The 23,355-nt window shown below is 42.1% G+C and overlaps 1 protein-coding gene and 1 long non-coding RNA gene across 4 annotated transcripts in view; both read right to left on the reverse strand.

The window, feature by feature from the left end:
- LOC142072246 (uncharacterized) overlaps nucleotides 1-23,355 on the reverse strand; it is a 212,576-nt gene that overhangs the window by 113,581 nt on the left and 75,640 nt on the right. For all 3 annotated transcript variants that reach the window (XR_012668697.1, XR_012668691.1, XR_012668696.1), the window contains exon 3: nucleotides 777-920. This is a non-coding gene — a long non-coding RNA (uncharacterized LOC142072246). The remainder of the gene's footprint in view (nucleotides 1-776; nucleotides 921-23,355) is intronic.
- Nucleotides 7,223-9,360, reverse strand: LOC125637507 (myb/SANT-like DNA-binding domain-containing protein 2). Its single transcript, XM_048851952.2, has 2 exons — nucleotides 8,490-9,360; nucleotides 7,223-7,901 (listed from the first exon to the last, which is right to left on the reverse strand). Exons 1-2 carry the CDS (start codon nucleotides 9,070-9,072, stop codon nucleotides 7,816-7,818), a joined length of 669 nt encoding a protein of 222 aa, XP_048707909.2. The 5' UTR covers nucleotides 9,073-9,360; the 3' UTR covers nucleotides 7,223-7,815.

Raw genomic sequence — 23,355 nt, forward strand, 5'->3', positions numbered from 1 at the left:
GGTCAATAGCTGGTTGGTTAATGAGACAGTACCAGAGGTTGTGTCAGTACTAACTGGAAACGTCTCTGAGTACCCTCTAAAAGTTTGTGTGGGACTGCTGATCATGTCAGTACTGCAGGGTGAGTCACTGTAGGTGAAGATGGTAGGATTATGGGGTAAGTAGAGTCAGGAAGGTGAGTTGGCATCAGTGTTTCTCATTGCCTTCTCCAGGATTCGAAGGTCTTCAACGAATAGGAATCATAACAGTACTGGGGACTCTGAATAGGGAACCTCAGGAGTCAGAACGTTGGGTGGCATAACAGACAGTACCAACCTTCATAACTGACTACAGAAGATGGTACCAACAGTGATTTCAGCTTGGCTCTGGAGTCTTTGTGTTTTGAAGACACTGAAACCAGTAATGATTCCAGTGCTGCTCTAGGTTGTTTACCTGACAGCTTCTTGGGTACATGGCATGGTCTTCTTGGCTGGTGCCATAGTCCCAGTCTTGGAGAGGACAGGAGTCTCAGCAGAGATCCAGACCAAGGGAGTGACTTTCTCCTTCTCTTATCCCATTGTGGAGAACAGGGATCTTTTCATCTTTGAGAGTATGGATGGTTCTGAAGGAGTCCTGGGGTCTTTTCTTACCATCACAGCAGAGACAATTGCTGGTGCTCTTGGAGCCACAAGATCCAAGATACAGCGGGAGAGTTGGACCCTATGGGTCCATCAACAAGACTTTTAGTTTTTCCTCCCTCTGTTCCTTTGAACTGCTTTTAAAATCTTAGAGATCTTACATTTGGAGTATATGTGGGTCTCTCCAAGGCAGAAGAGGCAACCTGAACATCTGTCGATGTGGTGGAAAGAACTTAGGCAGGTCTGGCAGGGTTCGAAGCCCAGGGTCTTGGGTATAACCCATTCTCTAGGTTCCTGATGAAAGTCTGAGAAAAAAATAACAAAGATCCAGATCACGTAAATTAAGAGAATGGAACTCTCTCTCTCTCTCTGTCTCTCTCACACACACACTTGTACTGAATAATAAATAATGAATAACAATAAAATAAAATATAATAATAATAATAATTAATAATAATCCAAAGAAAGAAAATAAAAGAATAAACAGGAGAGGTAGCAAAGTCTGTAGCTAGCTAATGGACACTGTGATGCTCTGTCTGAAGCTACCAGCAGTTGAGAAGGAACTCCACCCACTACCTATGTTCCATCACACTAAAGTACAAGGGTGCCTGTGGTACAGACGCAGATCCGCAGACACAGCTGACAAAGTCTCTGATCAGAAGTGCCAGGGTGCGTATTGATTCTTATATGGAACACCCATTGGGACACCACTCAGAACAGATGATGTAGGCGGGAAGAGAATGAAGTGTTGCATAGTAGAATATACCACAGTTGCCACTGAAAAAATATTATTGATCATAGGTTCGTACTATAAGTATAGGAAAAAATTAAGGTTTCTCTGTCTGACAGTTAGCAACTGCTGAATTGTGAAAGGTGGCTTGTGTGCATTAAAGTATTTACTTCTACATTCTTGACAATTTCTCTGTTACAAAGAGAAATCTTATTGCCAGTGACCAGACTGAGGCTTTGGCTGAGTGCTGGCAGGAACAAGCTGGAAGGAAACCTCTCTCAGGCAGCAAGTTCATAATGAAATTATTGCTCTGATGCAGAGCTGTATGAACTGATAAGAAAATAACCATCTCTCAAACTTCATTTTTCAATAATTCTGAATTATTTCTTTAGGCAAGTGGTAAAAAAGAATGTGATGGCTTAAAAACAATAAAAATATTATATCTATATAAGATGCATGCAGAGAAATTAAAATTGCAGCCAAACAGCTGATACCACGTATGTGTTCCACAGCTTAATTAAATCTCTCAAACATAGTTTTTATCAAGTGACGGAAGTCACGAAGGAGAGAGAGATTTAAAATTTAGTCAACATTAAAGAAAACACTAGCTTTCCTAAACTGTTTGCCTTACAATGTTATGTGTTCTAATAGTTTTCACTAAATTGTCACAATTGTTGAAAAGGTCCAAGAAATAAAACCCAGCTGCAAATGTTCTTATTTTTTTAAATGTTCAGTTTGCTATTAATGTGAGAAGAGTTGGCCCAAACCACTAGTTTTTGAATTATAAAATTTTCACAAAGAACAATGTCAGTCCATAAATTGCAATAGGCAAACTTTACAATGTCTGCATACTCATGTCAGAAAAGTATGCAAAAATTCAAATAAAGCTTATCCAAATACTAGAACTTCTCAGGCCAGATTCTTATCTCAATAACACTAGTGTTGATCCAGTTTTACTCAATAAAAAAGTCAGTGGAGTTAATCTGGATTAACACGACTGTAACTGAGATTAAAATCTAGCAATTTATACACGGAATTTGGACCCTAATTATGTAAACATAAATGTATTCACATTAGCCTGATTGAACTTAGTGGAACTACTCATATGAAAAAATGTACATTTGTCTAAGTACGGCCTTAGGTTAGAGTGTGGCCTTTCGCTGAAAAACTCAAGAGAACAGACTTTGTCCTAAGATTTCCATCATATTTTATTCTTTATTAGTCCAGAAAGCAACTATAAAAACACTTTCTCTTCTGTTGTTTCAGTGCTGACCCAGACCCAAAAACATGGAGATGTGTACAAAGGACAAATAATGAAAAATTAAACCTTCAAAAAGAAAAAAAAAGAGTTTGGAAGTGATTCTTACATTAAACAAGCCCATCGAAACTTCCCTTCCCAGAATAACAGGGCTTATTATGAAACTGACAGGGTGAATCTCACCTCAGTTCAAAAGGTGCGCTGCTATAAATCTGTGGCTAGACTCCTTGCCAGCTTGACCTCTGCTGCTCCTCTGGGTCTAGTGTGTGTAGCACATAGACTATAATCCTTATGCCTTCCTGGATGCAGTGTCCACAGTTTTGGTCCTAAATCTCTGTCTCTTCAGTCGGAGAACAAATTAACCAAACTCCAAAAATAAGAGACAGGGTCTGCCTGGTTTTTAAACTCTCCTTTCCCAAAATTCAGCTACCAGAGTGGCCTTGCATTACCCAATAGGGCTATTGTTTCTGTCTTTCATGTGGTTACCACTACTATGGTGTATCTGAGTCTAGAAAAAGAAAATATTTTGTACTTAGGCTATGTCTACACTACGGAATAAGGTCGAATTTATAGAAGTCGGTTTTTTAGAAATCGGTTTTATATATTCGAGTGTGTGTGTCCCCACAGAAAATGCTCTAAGTGCATTAAGTGCATTAACTCGGCGGAGCGCTTCCACAGTACCGAGGCTAGAGTCGACTTCCGGAGCGTTGCACTGTGGGTAGCTATCCCACAGTTCCCGCAGTCTCCGCTGCCCATTGGAATTCTGGGTTGAGATCCCAATGCCTGATGGGGCTAAAACATTGTCGCGGGTGGTTCTGGGTACATATCGTCAGGCCCCCGTTCCCTCCCTCCCTCCATGAAAGCAAGGGCAGACAATCGTTTCGCACCTTTTTTCCTGAGTTACCTGTGCAGACGCCATACCACGGAAAGCATGGAGCCCGCTCAGGTAACCGTCACCCTATGTCTCCTGGGTGCTGGCAGACGCGGTACGGCATTGCTACACAGTAGCAGCAACCCCTTGCCTTGTGGTAGCAGACGGTACAGTACGACTGGTAGCCGTCATCGTCATGTCCGAGGTGCTCCTGGCCACGTCGGCTGGGAGCGCCTGGGCAGACATGGGTGCAGGGACTAAATTTGGAGTGACTTGACCAGGTCATTCTCTTTAGTCCCAGTCAGTCCTATTGAACCGTCTTATGGTGAGCGGGCAGGCGATACGGACTGCTAGCAGTCGTACTGTACCATCTTCTGCCGAGCAGCCATGAGATGTGGATGGCATGCAGTCCTTCTGCACCGTCTGCTGCCAGCCAAAGATGTAAAAGATAGATGGAGTGGGTCAAAACAAGAAATAGACCAGATTTGTTTTGTACTCATTTGCTTCCCCCCCTCCCCTGTCTAGGGGATTCATTCTTCTAGGTCACACTGCAGTCACTCACAGAGAAGGTGCAGCGAGGTAAATCTAGCCATGTATCAATCAGAGGCCAGGCTAACCTTCTTGTTCCAATAAGAACGATAACTTAGGTGCACCATTTCTTATTGGAACCCTCCGTGAAGTCCCGCCTGAAATACTCCTTGATGTAAAGACACCCCCTTTGTTGATTTTAGCTCCCTGAAGCCAACCCTGTAAGCCGTGTCCTCAGTCGCCCCTCCCGGCGTCAGAGCAACGGCAAACAATCGGGCATCTGAGAGTGCTGTCCAGAGCAGTTACAATGGAGCACTCTGATGGGGCTAAAACATTGTCACGGGTGGTTCTGGGTACGTATCGTCAGGCCCCCGTTCCCTCCCTCCCTCCGTGAAAGCAAGGGCAGACAATCATTTCGCGCCTTTTTTCCTGAGTTACCTGTGCAGACGCCATACCACGGCAAGCATGGAGCCCGCTCAGGTAACTGTCACCCTATGTCTCCTGGGTGCTTGCAGACGTGGTACGGCTTTGCTACACAGAAGCAGCAACCCATTGCCTTCTGGCAGCAGATGGTGCAATACGACTGGTAGTCGTCCTCGTCGTGTCCGAGGTGCTCCTGGCCACGTCGGCTGGGAGCGCCTGGGCAGACATGGGTGCAGGGACTAAATTTGGAGTGACTTGACCAGGTCATTCTCTTTAGTCCTGCAGTCAGTCCTATTGAACCGTCTTATGGTGAGCGGGCAGGCGATATGGACTGCTAGCAGTCGTACTGTACCATCTTCTGCCAGGCAAGCAAGAGATGAGGATGGCTAGCAGTCGTACTGTACCATCTTCTGCCGAGCAGCCATGAGATGTGGATGGCATGCAGTCCTTCTGCACCGTCTGCTGCCAGCCAAAGATGTAAAAGATAGATGGAGTGGGTCAAAACAAGAAATAGACCAGATTTGTTTTGTACTCATTTGCTTCCCCCCCTCCCCTGTCTAGGGGATTCATTCTTCTAGGTCACACTGCAGTCACTCACAGAGAAGGTGCAGCGAGGTAAATCTAGCCATGTATCAATCAGAGGCCAGGCTAACCTTCTTGTTCCAATAAGAACGATAACTTAGGTGCACCATTTCTTACTGGAACCCTCCGTGAAGTCCTGCCTGAAATACTCCTTGATGTAAAGACACCCCCTTTGTTGATTTTAGCTCCCTGAAGCCAACCCTGTAAGCCATGTCGTCAGTCGCCCCTCCCTCCATCAGAGCAACGGCAGACAATCGTTCCGCGCCTTTTTTCTGTGCGGATGCCATACCAAGGCAAGCATGGAGGCCGCTCAGCTCACTTTGGCAATTAGGAGCACATTAAACACCACACGCATTATCCAGCAGTATATGCAGCACCAGAACCTGGCAAAGCGACACCGGGCGAGGAGGCGACGTCAGCGCGGTCACGTGAGTGATCAGGACATGGACACAGATTTCTCTGAAAGCATGGGCCCTGCCAATGCATGCATCATGGTGCTAATGGGGCAGGTTCATGCTGTAGAACGCCGATTCTGGGCTCGGGAAACAAGCACAGACTGGTGGGACCGCATAGTGTTGCAGGTCTGGGACGATTCCCAGTGGCTGCGAAACTTTCGCATGCGTAAGGGCACTTTCATGGAACTTTGTGACTTGCTTTCCCCTGCCCTGAGGCGCATGAATACCAAGATGAGAGCAGCCCTCACAGTTGAGAAGCGAGTGGCGATAGCCCTGTAGAAGCTTGCAACGCCAGACAGCTACCGGTCAGTTGGGAATCAATTTGGAGTGGGCAAATCTACTGTGGGGGCTGCTGTGATGCAAGTAGCCCACGCAATCAAAGATCTACTGATATCAAGGGTAGTGACCCTGGGAAATGTGCAGGTCATAGTGCATGGCTTTGCTGCAATGAGAAAAGGAGTACTTGTGGCATCTTAGAGACTAACCAATTTATTTGAGCATGAGCTTTCGTGAGCTACAGCTCACTTCATCGGATGCATACCGTGGAAACTGCAGCAGACTTATATACACACAGAGAATATGAAACAATGCCTCCGCCCACCCCACTGTCCTGCTGGTAATAGCTTATCTAAAGTGATCATCAGGTTGGGCCATTTCCAGCACAAATCCAGGTTTTCTCACCCTCCACCCCCCCAACCCCCCACAAATTCACTCTCCTTCTGGTGATAGCCCATCCAAAGTGACAGCTCTTTACACAATGTGCATGATAATCAAGTTGGGCCATTTCCTGCACAAATCCAGGTTCTCTCACCCCCTCACCCCTCTCCCAAAAACCACACACAAACTTTCTCTCCTGCTGGTAATAGCTCATGCTCAAATAAATTGGTTAGTCTCTAAGGTGCCACAAGTACTCCTTTTCTTTTTGCGAATACAGACTAACACGGCTGTTACTCTGAAACTTTGCTGCAATGGGATTCCCTAACTGTGGTGGGGCTATAGACAGAACCCATATCCCTATCTTGGCACCAGAGCACCAAGCCGCCGAGTACATAAACCGCAAGGGGTACTTTTCGATAGTGCTGCAAGCTCTGGTGGATCACAAGGGACGTTTCACCAACATCAACGTGGGATGGCCGGGAAAGGTGCATGATGCTCGCATCTTCAGGAACTCTGGTCTATTTCAAAAGCTGCAGGAAGGGACTTTATTCCCAGACCAGAAAATAACTGTTGGGGATGTTGAAATGCCTATATGTATCCTTGGGGACCCAGCCTGCCCCTTAATGCCATGGCTCATGAAGCCGTACACAGGCAGCCTGGACAGTAGTCAGGAGCTGTTCAACTACAGGCTGAGCAAGTGCAGAATGTTGGTAGAATGTGCATTTGGACGTTTAAAGGCGCGCTGGCGCAGTTTACTGACTCGCTTAGACCTCAGCGAAACCAATATTCCCACTGTTATTACTGCTTGCTGTGTGCTCCACAATATCTGTGAGAGTAAGGGGGAGACGTTTATGGCGGGGTGGGAGGTTGAGGCAAATCACCTGGCTGCTGGTTACGCGCAGCCAGACACCAGGGCGGTTAGAAGAGCACAGGAGGGCGCGGTACGCATCAGAGAAGCTTTGAAAACCAGTTTCATGACTGGCCAGGCTACGGTGTGAAAGTTCTGTTTGTTTCTCCTTGATGAAACCCCCCGCCCCTTGGTTCACTCTGCTTCCCTGTAAGCTAACCACCCGCCCCTCCTCCCTTCAATCACCGCTTGCAGAGGCAATAAAGTCATTGTTGCTTCACATTCATGCATTCTTTATTCATTCATCACACAAATAGGGGGATGAGTACCAAGGTAGCCCAGGAGGGGTGGTGGAGGAGGGAAGGAAAATGCCACACAGCACTTTAAGCACAGCACTTTAAAAGTTTACAACTTTAAAATTTATTGAATGACAGCCTTCTTTTTTTTGGGCAATCCTCTGTGGTGGAGTGGCTGGTTGGCCGGAGGCCCCCCCACCGCGTTCTTGGGCGTCTGGGTGTGGAGGCTATGGAACTTGGGGAGGAGGGCGGTTGGTTACAGAGGGGCTGCAGTGGCAGTCTGTGCTCCAGCTGCCTTTGCTGCAGCTCAACCATACACTGGAGCATACTGGTTTGGTCCTGCAGCAGCCTCAGCATTGAATCCTGCCTCCTCTCATCACGCTGCCGCCACATTTGAGCTTCAGCCCTGTCTTCAGCCCGCCACTTACTCTCTTCAGCCCGCCACCTCTCCTCCCGGTCATTTTGTGCTTTCCTGCACTCTGACATTATTTGCCTCCACGCATTCGTCTGTGCTCTGTCAGTGTGGGAGGACAGCATGAGCTCGGAGAACATTTCATCGCGAGTGCGTTTTTTTTTTCTTTCTAAGCTTCACTAGCCTCTGGGAAGGAGAAGATCCTGTGATCACTGAAACACATGCAGCTGGTGGAGAAAAAAAAAGGGACAACGGTATTTAAAAAGACACATTTTATAAAACAGTGGCTACACTCTTTCAGGGTAAATCTTGCTGTTAACATTACATACATAGCACATGTGCTTTTGTTACAAGGTCGCATTTTGCCTCCTCCCACCACGTGACTACCCCCTCAACCTTCCCCCCTCCCTGTGGCTAACAGCGGGGAGCATTTCTGTTTAGCCACAGGCAAACAGCCCAGCAGGAATGGGCTCCTCTGAGTGTCCCCTGAAGAAAAGCACTCTATTTCAACCAGGTGACCATGAATTATATCTCACTCTCCTGAGGATAACACAGAGAGATAAAGAACGGATGTTGTTTGAATGCCAGCAAACATACACTGCAATGCTTTGTTCTACAATGATTCCCGAGAACGTGTTACTGGCCTGGAGTGGTAAAGTGTCCTACCATGAAGGACGCAATAAGGCTGCCCTCCCCAGAAACCTTTTGCAAAGGCTTTAGGACTACATCTAGGAGAACCGCAAATGGCAGGGCAAAGTAATCCTTTCACATGCTTGCTTTTAAACCATGTATAGTATTTTAAAAGGTACACTCACCAGAGGTCCCTTCTCCGCCTGCTGGGTCCAGGAGGCAGCCTTGGGTGGGTTCGGGGGGTACTGGCTCCAGGTCTAGGGTGAGAAACAGTTCCTGGCTGTCGGGAAAACCGGTTTCTCCGCTTGCTTGCTGTGAGCTATCTACAACCTCCTCCTCATCATCATCTTCTTCGTCCCCCAAACCTGCTTCCGTATTGCCCCCATCTCCATTGAAGGAGTCAAACAACACGGCTGGGGTAGTGGTGGCTGAACCCCCTAAAATGGCATGCAGCTCATCATAGAAGTGGCATGTTTGTGGCTCTGACCCAGAGCGGCTGTTCGCCTCTCTGGTTTTCTGGTAGGCTTGCCTCAGCTCCTTCAGTTTCACATGGCACTGCTTCGGGTCCCTGTTATGGCCTCTGTCCTTCATGCCCTGGGAGATTTTGACAAAGGTTTTGGCATTTCGAAAACTGGAACGGAGTTCTGATAGCACGGATTCCTCTCCCCAGACAGCGATCAGATCCCGTACCTCCCGTTCGGTCCATGCTGGAGCTCTTTTGCGATTCTGGGACTCCATCACGGTCACCTGTGCTGATGAGCTCTGCATGGTCACCTGCAGCTTGCCACGCTGGCCAAACAGGAAATGAGATTCAAAAGTTCGCGGTTCTTTTCCTGTCTACCTGGCCAGTGCATCTGAGTTGAGAGTGCTGTCCAGAGTGGTCAGAATGGAGCACTCTGGGATAGCTCCCGGAGGCCAATACCATCGAATTGTGTCCACAATACCCCAAATTCGAGCCGGCAACGTCGATTTAAGCGCTAATCCACTTGTCAGGGGTGGAGTAAGGAAATCGATTTTAAGAGCCCTTTAAGTCGAAATAAAGGGCTTTATTGTGTGGACGGGTGCAGGTTTACATCGATTTAACGCTGCTAAATTCGACCTAAAGTCCTAGTGTAGACCAGGGCTTAGAATATTTTTTTAAATATATATCTGAAAACAGACAAGGGATGGATGTGTGCAAAACCCAAAGCCACTCTCCACACATCTGGTGCTTAAGGAGGAGAGTTGCCTTAGTATTTTTACTCTAGTCTCATGAAACATTTTACAAATGCACTCTCAATGGGTGAAGGGTAGTGGCTGTAAAATATTTCACGGTTGGAATAAATAGACTCCTGGCCCACCATCACACCTCACACACCTGTGCTAAGACACACACACTGATTCTTCTTCACTATGGTCAGGCCCTTCTTTGTATTACTGCAAATGAAGAACGTAATCTCAGTTTTTGTATATACTAAATAGATTAACTCTGTCTCCTTGAAACCAGGAATGTCCCTGTTTGCAATGCCTAGTCTTTTCAGTTTTACAGAAATCAGATGTTTTGTCCCGGTTTTGGTAAACTGGAGAAGACTGGCATACCCAAAGAGCCACATGTCAGTTGAGTTGGTGAAGATGATTAGCAGGCTGGGTAAGCACATATGAATCTCAGAGCCCACCCTATGTCCATTATGCAGTAGTGTTGCTACCCTTTCCTTGATAAATCTGCACTTCTGGATTTAGATGTCTAACTTTAGACCCTAAAATTTGATGCTGACTCTCTCTGTGGTCTTTGTCAGGTTACATAGCCAAAATATTCAAAGCTGGGATTGATCCTTGCTCAGTCCTTTGTGCCATACTATCTCTCATGCTACTATGGTGCCCCTCTTTGTGGCCAGAGAACACGGTGGCTGCTCAGGAAAGCAGCTGGCTCTGCCACAGGCCTGTAGCTAGTAGAGAGCTTGCAAAGTCCCTACTGCCATATACAGTAGCCTGATTGGCATCACCACCTTTTCATCTTGGAAAAGAGGAGACTAATGGGGATATGATAGGGTTATATAAAATCATGAGTGGTGTGGAGAAAGTGAATAAGGAAAAGTTATTTACTTGTTCCCATAATATAAGAACTAGGGATCACCAAATGAAATTAATGGGCAGCAGGTTTAAAACAAATAAAGGGAAGTTTTTCTTCACTCAGCGCACAGTCAATCTGTGGAACTCCTTGCCTGAGGAGGTTGTGAAGATTAGGACTATAACAAGGTTTAAAAGAGAACTGGATAAATTCATGGAGGTTAAGTCCATTAATGGCTATTAGCCAGGATGGGTAAGGAATGGTGTCCCTAGCCTCTATTTGTGAGAGGGTGGAGATGGATGGCAGGAGAGAGATCACTTGATCATTACCTGTTAGGTTCACTCCCTCTGGGGCACCTGGCATTGGCCACTGTTGGTAGACAGGATACTGGGCAGGATGGACCTTTGGTCTGGCCCAGTATGGCCATTCTTATGTTCTTAACTGTGAACATTGTTCTAAACTCTTCCCCAGGATCAAGGGACCTGGATATTCCATGAATCCATGGTTCCAGAATTTTCTACAGATTCCACCATTTGCTGCAGAATCATGCTCTGGAATCTCAGCTGTCATTTAAATAGAAAATGTCTAGCCCTTGTGCTTGCAAAGATAACTTCAAAACTGTGACCCACTTGTAAACCACTGTCTGTATGAGTTAGCAAAGAACCTGAATCAATGGCTCTGGCAAGTGTGAACTGCCCCAGTCAAATCCCATAGACTCTATGGTTGTGTGGCCATGAAATATGGCATATTTTCAGGATAGCACAGAATTAAGCATTTTTGCTTGAGAGTTCATTGTTTTACTTGCAGCCAGGTCTGCCTGGCATTTTATTTTCTGTCTTCCTATGCTGTGGGCCATGCCTGCAGCTGATTCTTGCTCTGCATCTTTCCCCATAAGGTGGAATTAAATGGATCGGAGTGCACACTCCCTTCACTGTTCTATGGAATCAGCAGTGGTGTGGGGTCAGGGAGCCAGAGCTGGACTTCAATTTGTAACAAGGAAGGAGAGGGAGCAAGAAGTCTATGCTGGATAGTTAAGCTGCCTAGACAATAGAGATGGAGTTAAAGCCTGGGAAGCCGATATGGTGAACTGGGTAAGGTGACTACAAGTTTCCTCCTTCTCCGGGAATGACTGTCCCCATACTGTCAAAACAACATTGCTGAGGCCCATGGATCTGGACTGTCCAGAGGTCACAGCAAAACAATCCATTATCAACGATAATCATTGCTGACAATGTACAAATTGTACATAAAAAGTATTTCCAACTATAGGCCATAGTCAGGTGTGGAAGGGATGGATGGTAATAAAGGGTGGTTTATGGAGATACAATAAATTAACACTGCTGCAGAGTTAGAGGTGCTTGCCATAGAATTTGGTTCCATTATGGCAGACTACGCAAGCACCTGCTCACAGCTGTTTTTCTAGATTCTTAAGCCCAGGCCTGTGGTTCTGAAAGGGTAAGCTCTTTAAGAAACCTGAGATTTTTAAGAAAAAGTGCCAAGCTTTTGATTTTAGTAATCACTTTATTTACATTAGTTTACATCTGCTATTGACTGTCTGCACAAAAAAGGGGATGAAGAGGTTTAAAGCAAAGAGACAGAAAGAAAAAAGAAAGCTGAAATATGCATTTACGTTCTTTAAACCCTCAGATAAGGAAGGAAGGAAACAGGGCTAAGTGCTTGTGGCACCTCAAGGGCAAATCTGCTAGCTAGAAAACTCTCCCCTTCAGTGAAGATAACTGTGAATACATATGAAAAATGTTTGCTTTTATAGTTGTTATAAAGTGTCCAACCTGCTTTTAAATTACTGTTTAAGGCTATTATTATCATTTGCATTACAGTAGCACTGCGAGGGCAGAGTTCCACTGCACTATACAAACTTATGACAAAAATAAAGTCTCTACTCCAAAGAGTGTACAATCTAAGGCCCAATTCTGCAACATTTATGGACATATATTTAGTACTTAAGTACCATGAGGGCATTTTAAACTGGTAATCAAACATAATTAAACTATATTCTAACTCAGGAATAAATCTGAGATGCAGTTTGGGATGATGCAAAATTAAGACTTGCAATACATTTGTTTCATCCACCTGTTGTTTATAGTCTAACCCTGCGAACACTTACACAAATAGAAAAGGAGTACTTGTGCCACAAGGTTCCTTTTCTTTTTGTGAATACAGACTAACACGGCTGCTACTCTGAAACTTACACAAATGTTTATCTTAATACTATGAGGACAAACTTAGTACAAATCTTTATCTAGCAGTATTCTAAGATGAATCTCACCTTGATTCTTGAGTTAGACTTGAGTTGCCACTATACACTGCCTTCTGCTAAAGCTAAGTATTGTGAACTCACCTGGGATCTATTTAGTGGTAGAGTTTCTGCAGAGTTTATTTTTATAACAGCAGTAAGTCTTTTAAAGCAATTTGACATTTTAGAAAATTACTAAAGCATTAAATCCACTTTTAATAAATTAACAGCATGTTTCCTTGTTTCAGTTTTCATTTCACTTGTATATCAGCTGGTTAATCTGAAAATCAGAAGGTTTTTTAAATAAAATATAAAAATGTTTGCAATTATTTAGATGCTGCTAAAGATTATTGACATTATACTTTTCTTCAGGACACTGTTTTAATTTTTTTATTGTGACAATTAGAAAAAAGGAATAATTTCTCCCTATTATAGTCTAACTTTGAAGATTTTGTAGTTTATATTGTCTGTATATTGGAAACTAGATCCTGCCACCCATGCAAATAAATATAAGTAGACTTGTGTTTGAAAGGCAAATATTTGTCTGGATTTTTTTTTCTCTACATTTTTACTGTCTTTGGCTTTCTAACCTCACCGAGGTTGTGTTGCATTACATTACTAGTGATCAAAATGTTCCCCATGGAAAGCTCCAATCCTATGACTACATGCTTGTGGATGGACCTGCTGCCCACTTGGTGCTCTAATGACCTCAATGGAGCTTTGCACAGGTGCAGTGTCTATCTGAATACATGGAGGATCAGGGCCTAAATCTTCTTTTATGACAATTCATTGATTCCGCAGCCCCCAAAATGTTTATTACTCCATGAAAATATATAAGCCTAAATTTTTGAAAACTGACTGTTGGCTGGCCTGTCTTAATCCTTGGCGCCTTAAAGGGGCCTGACATTCAGAAAGTACTGAATATTTGTTCAATGAAATCAGGGTCTTTAAAGGTATCCCCAGATAGGCCACCAAAATTAAAAGTCACTTTTCACTTCCAGTGTGGCCTACTAGTTTGAGTAGTGGACTGAGCCTTAAGAGAGCTAGATTCTATTCCTGCCTCAGCTGCTAGATGACCTTAGGCACGTCACTTTCTGGTGCCTCAGTTTCCTCTTCTATAAAATGAGGCTGACCTCCTTCGTAAACAACTCTGAAATATATTAATTAAAAACCCATATAAGAACTGGGTGTTTTTACTCTTACAAATTTAGGCCTTAGTCTTTTTCTATGATATATTTATTTATTTATTTGATTAAGAAACAACTTATAATGGGATAGGGCCTGTCCTACAATACCCCATTGGAGGCATTTCCATTGAAGACAATGGGAGCTCTGCATAGAAAAGGCTTGCATGAATCATTTCCTATGTTCTCAGAAGGCTTATTGCTGTGTCCACCTACATGTGTTGTCGTCGTTTGACTTTTACTATGATTGTTGTGGTTTCTTCAATGTAGGAAGACAGAAGAGATATTTCATACCAATAAACCATTTGAAAGCCTGATTGTACGATGTACAACTGAATCCTGCTTACTTTGCTAACCTAAATACTCCTGATCATTTCAGTGGGACTGCTTGAGTGCATAAGCAGAAATTCATTTGGCTTACTAGACATTTAAGTTTTACGATAGGTTTCAATTGGGAAGACAATGATTCACACTACTGTTCATTTTGGGTACCAGCCAAAGCAAGTGGGGAAGACAATGGCTTGGAAGTGAGAGTAGTTTCCGGTGTGGACAGATTTCTGCCTTGTCATAAATTTTACAATTTTTCTGCTTTCACACTGTACAAGTCATAATGATCAGTGCAACATGACTGCACCTTAACTTGTAACTTTCATTTTATGATTCCGTTGGGATATGTTTAATCTTTATTACATTTTATAGTGATGATTTAATTTGCAAATTATTTACTCCTTCCTCTGGTTAACCACAACAAACTAATACATTTTTAAAGGTGTAAATCCTGTTTACATTAATGTTGAACTCTGCTAGCTAACACATTTCTAAACACAACCTGTTTTGCGTAAAGCCCCAGCTGCTGGTGTAATGGAATTATATGAGAACCATAGCTTCCTATTAATGAAAACAAGTTTCTAGCCCTTGTGGTTGCAGAGAAAAGCTAGAATACAGGACCCGAATGTAGCAGAATGATTTTTTTTAAAAAAAGGCCTGACTCATGATTTTCATTGCAGGGCTATACTGTTTTCTATGCTAGAAGAGGTTTAAAGGTGTGTCTACACGAGAGTGTTTTACTTCAAGGTAGCTAACACATTTGTAAAGCCTAGTGTGGACATACCACAGACGTTTGCTCTGTGACATAAATGTTTGTGGTTTATCATTGCTCTTGAACAAGTATTAGTAGAGGGCCCACGCTAACCTTTACAAATGTATTAGTTACCTCAAATTAATTGGCAGGCAACTAACTTGAGATATAGAATGCTAGTGAAGGGAATCCCTAATATATAGGTTAGAAGGGAATTAGGCAAAAGCAGATAGGAAAGTGATATGTACAATGAAAGCCTAACTAGAACTGATAGCTCTTCCAAAAAGCCTGTAAACAGTAATACATTTGTGGCAGGAATTAATTCCTGTGCACTAGAATAAGCAGCAACTCTTTTAAAATGTAATTTATTAAATGGCCTTGCCCTATTATTATCTGAATCTTCTACTAATAAAAATGTTTATACTTAACATCCTGTGAAAGCAGTGCTTCCTCTCCTAGTTAGAAGCGTATCTGGCAGATTAGAACTTACTATTATTCCAAGACTCTTTAGTTGTTGTATCAATACCATCACTGTCTTCCCATTTCTGAGTCAGTGAAAGAGTATACTTACACAGCACCCTACAAGTATGCAGTGCTATATAATTGTTAAACTATATAGACTTAACGATGGGATCCCTGCTTTATATACTTCATATGTTATTTAGTTGCTTTCTTCTCTAACTGTCCATCAATCACATGTCCATCACTGTAGTATGAGCATCAAGTATTTGTGGTTGATCCCTTTTGTGTTCTGTTCTTCTATTATTTACTAAAAATGCAAAGCAATTTTTGTTATTCCACTCTCTCACCCCTCCCCCAAATCAAAACTTAGTCTACACGCACTTTAACTAAGCTGTCACGATAGACCAGGTCTATTATGGTCTTTCAGGTCAATAGTTTCCGAACGAAGACGGATTAATAGAATTTATGACCCTCTTTTCGACTGCATGTAGCACAAGCAGTACTAATTATATTTTCATTAACCTCTGTGGCTTGCTCATGTTCCAATAATTTAGCCCTGCTATGGACTAATCCAATGTTTTACATGTTCAATAAAGTGTACTTGCAAACAAGATCTATATAAAATAATCCTTAGGGCCAGTTCATGCCTTAGTGAAGAAGCACTTGTATGGAAAATTTCCTGCTGCCTGCATTCTTATGCAGGGGTCAGCCATAATCTGCCTGTTTCTGCTCTGACTGAAATTTACTCATGTGCAGAGAGCCTATGCAAGGTCTGAACACCACTTAAGTCCCATTTAAGTCCCTATGCATCTTAAGAGATACACAGGCCTTGTGTAGACCCCCTCCACAAGGTTAAATTCATCCTCTGAACTCAAGGGGAGCCTGTATCTATCATGATTTACAGGGTGTTTCTGGCCAGGACTAATGATGAGCATGCACCTCCCCCCATTCCACCCAGCATCCCTGGGAAGATGTGTGTCTGGGAGGCGCTCTCTCACCATCTTTTTTCCTGCTGTCTCCTCTCTACTCCCATGAGGTGTTCTCTAGTAACTGTGAGTCAGCAAAGGGAGCAGGGAGTAGTGATTGGGGGCAGGGCAGTCAGCACAGCCACCTTTGAGGGCTAGGATTTGTCACTACAGCAGCCACTTTCAGTGCCTGTCAGCAAGGCAGAGTGGGAGCAATTAATTGTTCTAGACCACAGGAAACAGGACGAGAAGGAATGCTGCCCCTGCAATTAGTAGAGGAGAGGAAGCTGAATTCATCCCACACTTCTCCTTATTTAATCCCTGGGGCCAGGCTAACTATTGAGGCACCAGCCTAGCCCACAGCCAGCCCCATCCTGAGTTGTGTTGTGCACTCCACTTCTGCAGTTGAGGATCCAGGCCCTAATAATTATGCATTTGTGTTCAATCAGATAATAATGAGAGGCATATGAGATGATGGGGTAGCAGGCCTATTCTTCTAGCGATGTAGTCCAAGGGAGGGCAACAAAAATTCCCATGGAAACCATGATTGTTAATGTGGTTCAGGGTTTAAAATAAATATCTGTACTGTGTGAAACACTGAATAATTTTCCCTCATTTGTATTTATAATACTAAGTGCTATTGTTAACACTGTTAAATATTCAGTTACAATATTTGTTTAGTGAAGTAACATAATGAAATACTAACAGTATGCAGAAAATTAGAAGCAATTTGGAAGTGGTTCTATGAAGAGTATCTCCTTCTGGAGAGAAATGGAAGGAAGAGGCACATACGTATTTGTGTGTGTGTGTAATTACATCTTTATCCCTACTACCTCACCTTAGTATCTTTCTTAGTCCCCTAACAGGTGACACTGAGTTCTTTATGACAAGATGGTTGTACAGAGAAGCTCCATGGAATCCCTCAAACTTGGGTAGCTTTTACAAGTCCATTTTCATAAGGATAATTTTGGCAGTTTCTAAAGCTACCCCTACCAGCTAATGTTTGGACTGCCATTGTCTACTGACAGTACTGGAAAGGGTTTAATCATCAAGACTTTTCTTTGGCTGAATGGGTGGGGTGGCTCAGGCTGTAACTTGACTGCTCACAGAGGCAAATAAACATCAGTGAGACTGCTCCATTCCCACTCACTGGTTCCTGGAGTTATTGGATGAACACACCATATGAACAATGACTGGCCTTTATTCATTGTGTCTGAGAGAGTTGGTGCTATGAAAACACTAAACTTGTGTACAACACATCTGGAATCAAAAGGTATGAGGACAGTAAAAAACAATAAGAATTTTTATGTCATGAACCTAGAACCTTTGAACTCAGTCCTGTGATGAATGACATAGAGGAAATCTGGCTAAATCTTTGACCCATTGTTATAAGTTATTTCACCTCACTAGTCTGTTCCTGCAGTTAATCCAGCAAAATGACATTCCAGAAGCCCTTTCTGTGACATGTCACCTATCTCGTGCTATAATAAACCAGAAAGAAATTAGACTAGCTGAGAAATGTAATAATATAACAATAAAATACTCAGAAGTAATACTGGCCTAGATACATGGAACTGTACTCCCAAACACCTCCTCTAAAAATATAACGTGGATTCGTTTAACCACTTATACCTTGTAAAATAATCTTATAAAGTTTCTATTTATCGCCACCCAACTTCCTCCAGAACTTCTTCTACTTACCTGTAAGGTACAACTTAAAATCATAATTCTCTTTGTTTTGGTTTTTAAGGAGAAGAGAAACTGGCCCAATTTCTTTACATCTCCGTGTCATTCTTATTGCTGTTTCTCAAACACCCTCCAAATTCTGATCTCAGTTACATGGGTGTAAATTCAAAGTAATGTAACTTATTTAAATAGTTTTACCAGACATTAACATTGATGTGACCGGGATCAAGATCAGATCCCGTATGTACACAATAGAGGACCAAATTTCAAAGTGGCATTCATTCAGCCCTAAATTTGCTCTCCAAAGCAGCATACCCAGTTAATGACTCTCACATAGCCTTCAGCATCCACATTTTTTGCATTTCGAAAACCTAGTATCTGCTAATTTAGGATTGAATCAATACCCACTGAAGGCAATAGAAAGACTGTGCTTGAAACTTTAGTATATATGGTTTGTTTTGTCTCATTTAACAGCTTGTGGGCTTGATTCTCATCACACTTACACAAATTTTATGCAGTTGAATGCAATTCCAGTAACTTCAGTGGAGTTACTCCTCATTTACATCAATGTGAGACCAGACTGAGATCCTGAATATTACAGTAAGAAAATATATTACCTTTCTTTTGTGCCTATCTTCAAGCTTAGCTTTTTTTTTTTTTACACTTTGGCTAATATTCTGAAATAGTAAGTGTGTTTTTGGAGAGTCCTTGTTTCATACCTGCTACACATATGAAGCAAGCATGTTGTCACATTCCTTCTTAAAAACTGTTTACACAAGCAGAAATAGCATGTGTTCACTTCAGCATCTCTGATCCTGGTAGAACAGGTATATTTTAATTACACATGCCTAACTGTGAAAATTAGCTTTGAATGTTTGGTCTTACAAGGATTCCCATTTGGAAATAGGACCTTTAAAAAAATAAAGTTAGTGATTTTAATACTTGTGAAAATTGCTGGATTGTTAAACATGAAAATTGATCTCCATCGACAGAACATATACAGCTCAGTTAATGGCAGGATTAATTTATTTCATTCCAACCCTTCATTACACCTCAACTATTTCTAGAAGGATGAGAGGCTAATTCAGCTTCTTTACTCATTCAGTCCTTTTGTCTGCTGAGACTACCAAAAGAAGGGTGACAATTAGTGTCAACTGTTATAATGGTTTTCATGTTGTGGGAAGACTATGAGCCCATCTCACATGGGCCACTGAATAGCTATCAAAGGGCAATGACATTACTGACTCAGCTGGATTAAAATCTGTGCTGCAAAAGGGTCTGTATCCCACTACCAGACCTTGAAATATCTTAACTCCTGCCTTCCAAAGCTTGTAAGTTTTAACAGTGTAGATTGACCATGAAAATGTTAAATTTCCCTGTTGGATTCACCATGAATTGAAGATCAAAGGGTATGTGAAAACTGGAGTTTCCAAGCTGGAAAAAAATGTAAGGGTTAAATTTGCCTCTGGAATCTGCACAGTAGATGTCTTCGTCTATTTTGCTCTTCTTATGTGTCCAGAACTCCCACTGATGTTGATGAGGATTCCAAATCTGGAAGTACAGCAGAAGAGTCTTGAAAAGATTTTTGGTGCAATCTGGAGAGGATAATGTAGCACTACTAAATGTTTTGTGAGGGTCTGATACAATAGAACTGCTGACCTGAAATATTTAGAGAGAATTAACTGCCTTGAGATTTCATTCTGTACTTTGACAGAAGGAGTGTATGTGTGATGAAGGAACTATCAGAGATAGCAAAGTGTAAGAACATATATATCTCTATATCTATAGGGACTAGGAATTGATTTGCCAATATAACACTATTAAATGGTTATTTACTTATGTTTCAAAGAAAACAAGAAGGAAAAGCCCATAATAGCACTTTTATGTTTTTATTTATGTGTGCTCCCCCCCCCCCCCCAGAAACCATTCACAAAACAGAGAAAGGAAGAAAGGGGGAAACCTCAAAACAATACTTTCTCTGTTTTAGCCACTCTTGTTTTCAAAGTTCAGAAAAGTAGAGAAAATCCCCCAAAATTATCCTCAGCCATTTAGATGAAGCTTGTCAAAAGTAGCCTGGAAAGTTGCACATGGCTAGTAAATAGGTTATATTGTTCAAATCCCTGCTTAGAAAGGGTCATTCTGCATGTTTCTGCTTCTGTTAGGAGACTATTCCACAAATCAGCAGATCTAGCTGATACAAATTATTTTCTGATGTGCAGCCTGCATTTTCCTTTGATCAGTTTCATGCATGGTTGTGGCCTTTGTACCAGCCTAACACCCTCCACCTCATAGTTCTAACTGGTTAACATTGTGTCTGTATTCCATCCCTTAACCATCATCATTTGTCCAAATAATGCTCATTTCTGATCACTAAACTTCCTTCATTAATCCATCTTTCCATCTCATTCATCACATTTATTGCTCTTCTTTGAATGCCTTCCAATTTGTCAACATTCTTCAGACAGTGAGATGCCCAAAACAATATATTATATTTTAGGTAAGATTTCACAACTGAAAACTGAGGCCTGACCCAAACCCATTGAATTCAGCGGAAATTCTCTTTGCTTTCAATGGACTTAAATCAGGTCTATCAAGAGAAACTATCACCTAATTAATCCATGCTGAGATGCCTCCATCTATGCTGTCCAAAATATCATTGTCTTTTCACCCCTATTGTGTATTGCAACCTTCTATCTAATTTTCTGATTACTAGCTGTTCTGGGTCTTTATCGGCACAACTGATTTGTAAAAATATCTCTTTTACTGAATGTGTGTGTTTCAAAAGATTGTCTCCCACGTGTATTAATGTGCATTTTCCCAGGTTGAATCTCACTTAATTTTCTCTTCATAGACCAAATTCAGCCCAGATGTAAGTAAATGCATTCTAAATGACTTCAGTAAAGTTAGACCCATTTACAACAGCACTCCATTTGATCCCATACTTCTAAGCTTTCTAGGTTTCTTCCTCTATTCCTTAGTTCTCAATTCTCACTGGTGCTTTTAACACCCTCCCCAAGTTTAGTAAATGCATCCCAATTACTATTCGCATACATTTTTGACTATGTGAAAATTGATCAGACTATCTCAGTGTTTTCAGACAATTTCTTAATATATTCCTTGGATGAAATAACACCCACCCCCATTGTGTACAGTAAAGTAACCGAAATATTTTTCTTCCTTTTATATTTTCTGGTTAATAACTTAAAGAGGACAGAGGGATATATTTATTTGACTTAATGTCAGAGGTAAAAAAAAAAGCATGAGGAAGTTGGGATGTTTTGGTACTAAAACTCCAAAGCTTCAGGAAGTTTCTTTATTACTTAGTACTGTATGTTCTAATCAAGCATAAAGCAGGAAAGTGACTACTATCAAAGGACCCATAAAAAGAGTTTATGATGTTTCAGATTCAGGCAACATAAAAAAAGACATATTCAAATTAGAAACACTATTATAAAGTGTGATTCTATAAGGAATCTCCATAACAGACTTAATAATGTGATTAAAGACACAAAGTAATAGCAATATACATAAGTACTAATTAGAACATTGAAACTATTACGCCTCATGTGGGAGACAAGTAATAAAATTCAAAGAATATTTGTAAGAAACACCATCAACTAGCTTTTAAGTTTTCCACTGCCTCAGGCTGATTATGTGAACTTGTGGCATGTGTCGAATATGTTTAAGCCAATCCATTTGGCCTGGTAACACTCCCTTGTTTCAAAGCATTTTGATCATTATGCTAAAAAATAGTTTGGCTAACCTACTTCCCAATAGGTCTCCTTTGTATTGTTAAGACTCTCAGATAAGGTTACTTTAATATTCAAAAACTATCTATGGTCTAGTTAAAGAAATTCTCTTTCTAAAAGCTTGTCTGACACATGGATCTTCATTTTGCTATTAACAGTGCTATAGCACTGGGTGTTGTAACAGTGACAAAAAATATCTAAATAACCATTTAAAATGAATAAAATGTACCACAAAATCATCATGGTCTCACTTGATTTGAATGGAGGAATCAAAGAATAACTGGATAATGAGGGATTACAAAAATACTAAGTGTTAGTCGTGGAACAACTACAGCCAGAGGCACGCACTTTCTACTGTGCTGGGGGGTTCTCAAACCCCACTGTGCTCCGAGATCCATTTCCATTCCACTCCTTCCCCCAAGGTCCCACCCCTTCCCTGCCTTTTCCCACCCCTGCCCTACCCCCACTCCACCCCTTCCCACCCCATTCCACCCTCTCCCTTAAGCATGCCCTGCCCTGGCTCCCCCTCTCCCCAGCACCTCCTACACACCGCAGAACAGCTGATCTGCAGCGAGTGGGAGGTGCTGGGAGAGGGGGAGGCGCTGATCAGCCGGGGGAGACAGGAGGCAGTGATTGGGGGACCTCCAGTGGGTGCTCAGCACCCACCATCTTTTTTTCCGTGGGTGCTTCAGCCATAGAGCGCCCATGGAGTCTGCACCTATGACTATAGCTACAGTATCTGATATTCCAGTGGATGATTTACCAGTCAGGGAAAGTGGAATAAACCAGTACCAAAAATGTCAAAACTGGAGATTGTATTTTCAAAAGTACTCAACATTGGCCTAGATCTGGTTCCACTACAGTCAGAGTTTCACCATTGATTTAAGTGAGAACAGAGATAAGTCAGTGCTGAGGACTTTCAAAAATCTCATTAATGTTAAGCTCCTAAAACCACATTTAATCACCTATAAACGTGGCCTTGTTTTTAAAGTGCGGAGCACCCAGTAGCTCTCATTGATTTCACTTGCATATGCATCCTCCCCTGGAGTACTGTGTAACAGTAACACAATGATGCACTACCGAGTTCAGTGGGAGATTCTGGGTGCTCTAGCACTACTGCAAGCCCAGCCACTCATTTAGTATCCCAAATATGAATTTAGGAACTTGACTCTAGGTACCTCATTTTGAAAATATTGGCCATTATTCTTTTCATTTTCCGCAGGATCTGTTATATTGACAGGAAAAGGTAACTTGTATAGATAAGCGTTTTGCAGTCACTGAAGAATATTGTAGCAATCCTCTAGTCCATCCCCCTTTTCAGCTTTGGTAGCTTTTAGCCATACTGACAGAGTCACAAGAAATAAAAGAGCTCTCCATAAATTCTGATAATACTAGAACATCTCTGCTCACTCATTTTCACAAATGATTTACATTGAGAGAAAAGTTTGGCAAGGACTGAGTTGGCCATCCGTACATCCAGTTATTTGCTACACAATTTGTTGCTTAAGTGAGTTTCTTTCCCATTTCCAGGTTTATCATATCCAAGGAAATTTTCTTATTACTGACTGGGAACTTTATCACCAAGACACCTACACTTATATTATGTCACCTCACAGCATACCTTTT

The sequence above is a fragment of the Caretta caretta genome, chromosome 1, assembly GCF_965140235.1.
Source record: "Caretta caretta isolate rCarCar2 chromosome 1, rCarCar1.hap1, whole genome shotgun sequence".
NCBI classification, from domain to species: Eukaryota; Metazoa; Chordata; order Testudines; family Cheloniidae; genus Caretta; species Caretta caretta.

What these genes read in the sequence shown, in the direction of transcription:
- LOC125637507 (XM_048851952.2), bottom strand. Translation starts at nt 9,072, where the DNA reads ATGCAGAGCTCATCAGCACAGGTGACCGTGATGGAGTCCCAGAATCGC. An exon ending in AGGCGGAGAAGGGACCTCTG is followed by an intron (nt 7,902 to 8,489) that starts GTGAGTGTACCT and finishes TTTCTCCACCAG; the next exon opens with CTGCATGTGTTTCAGTGATC.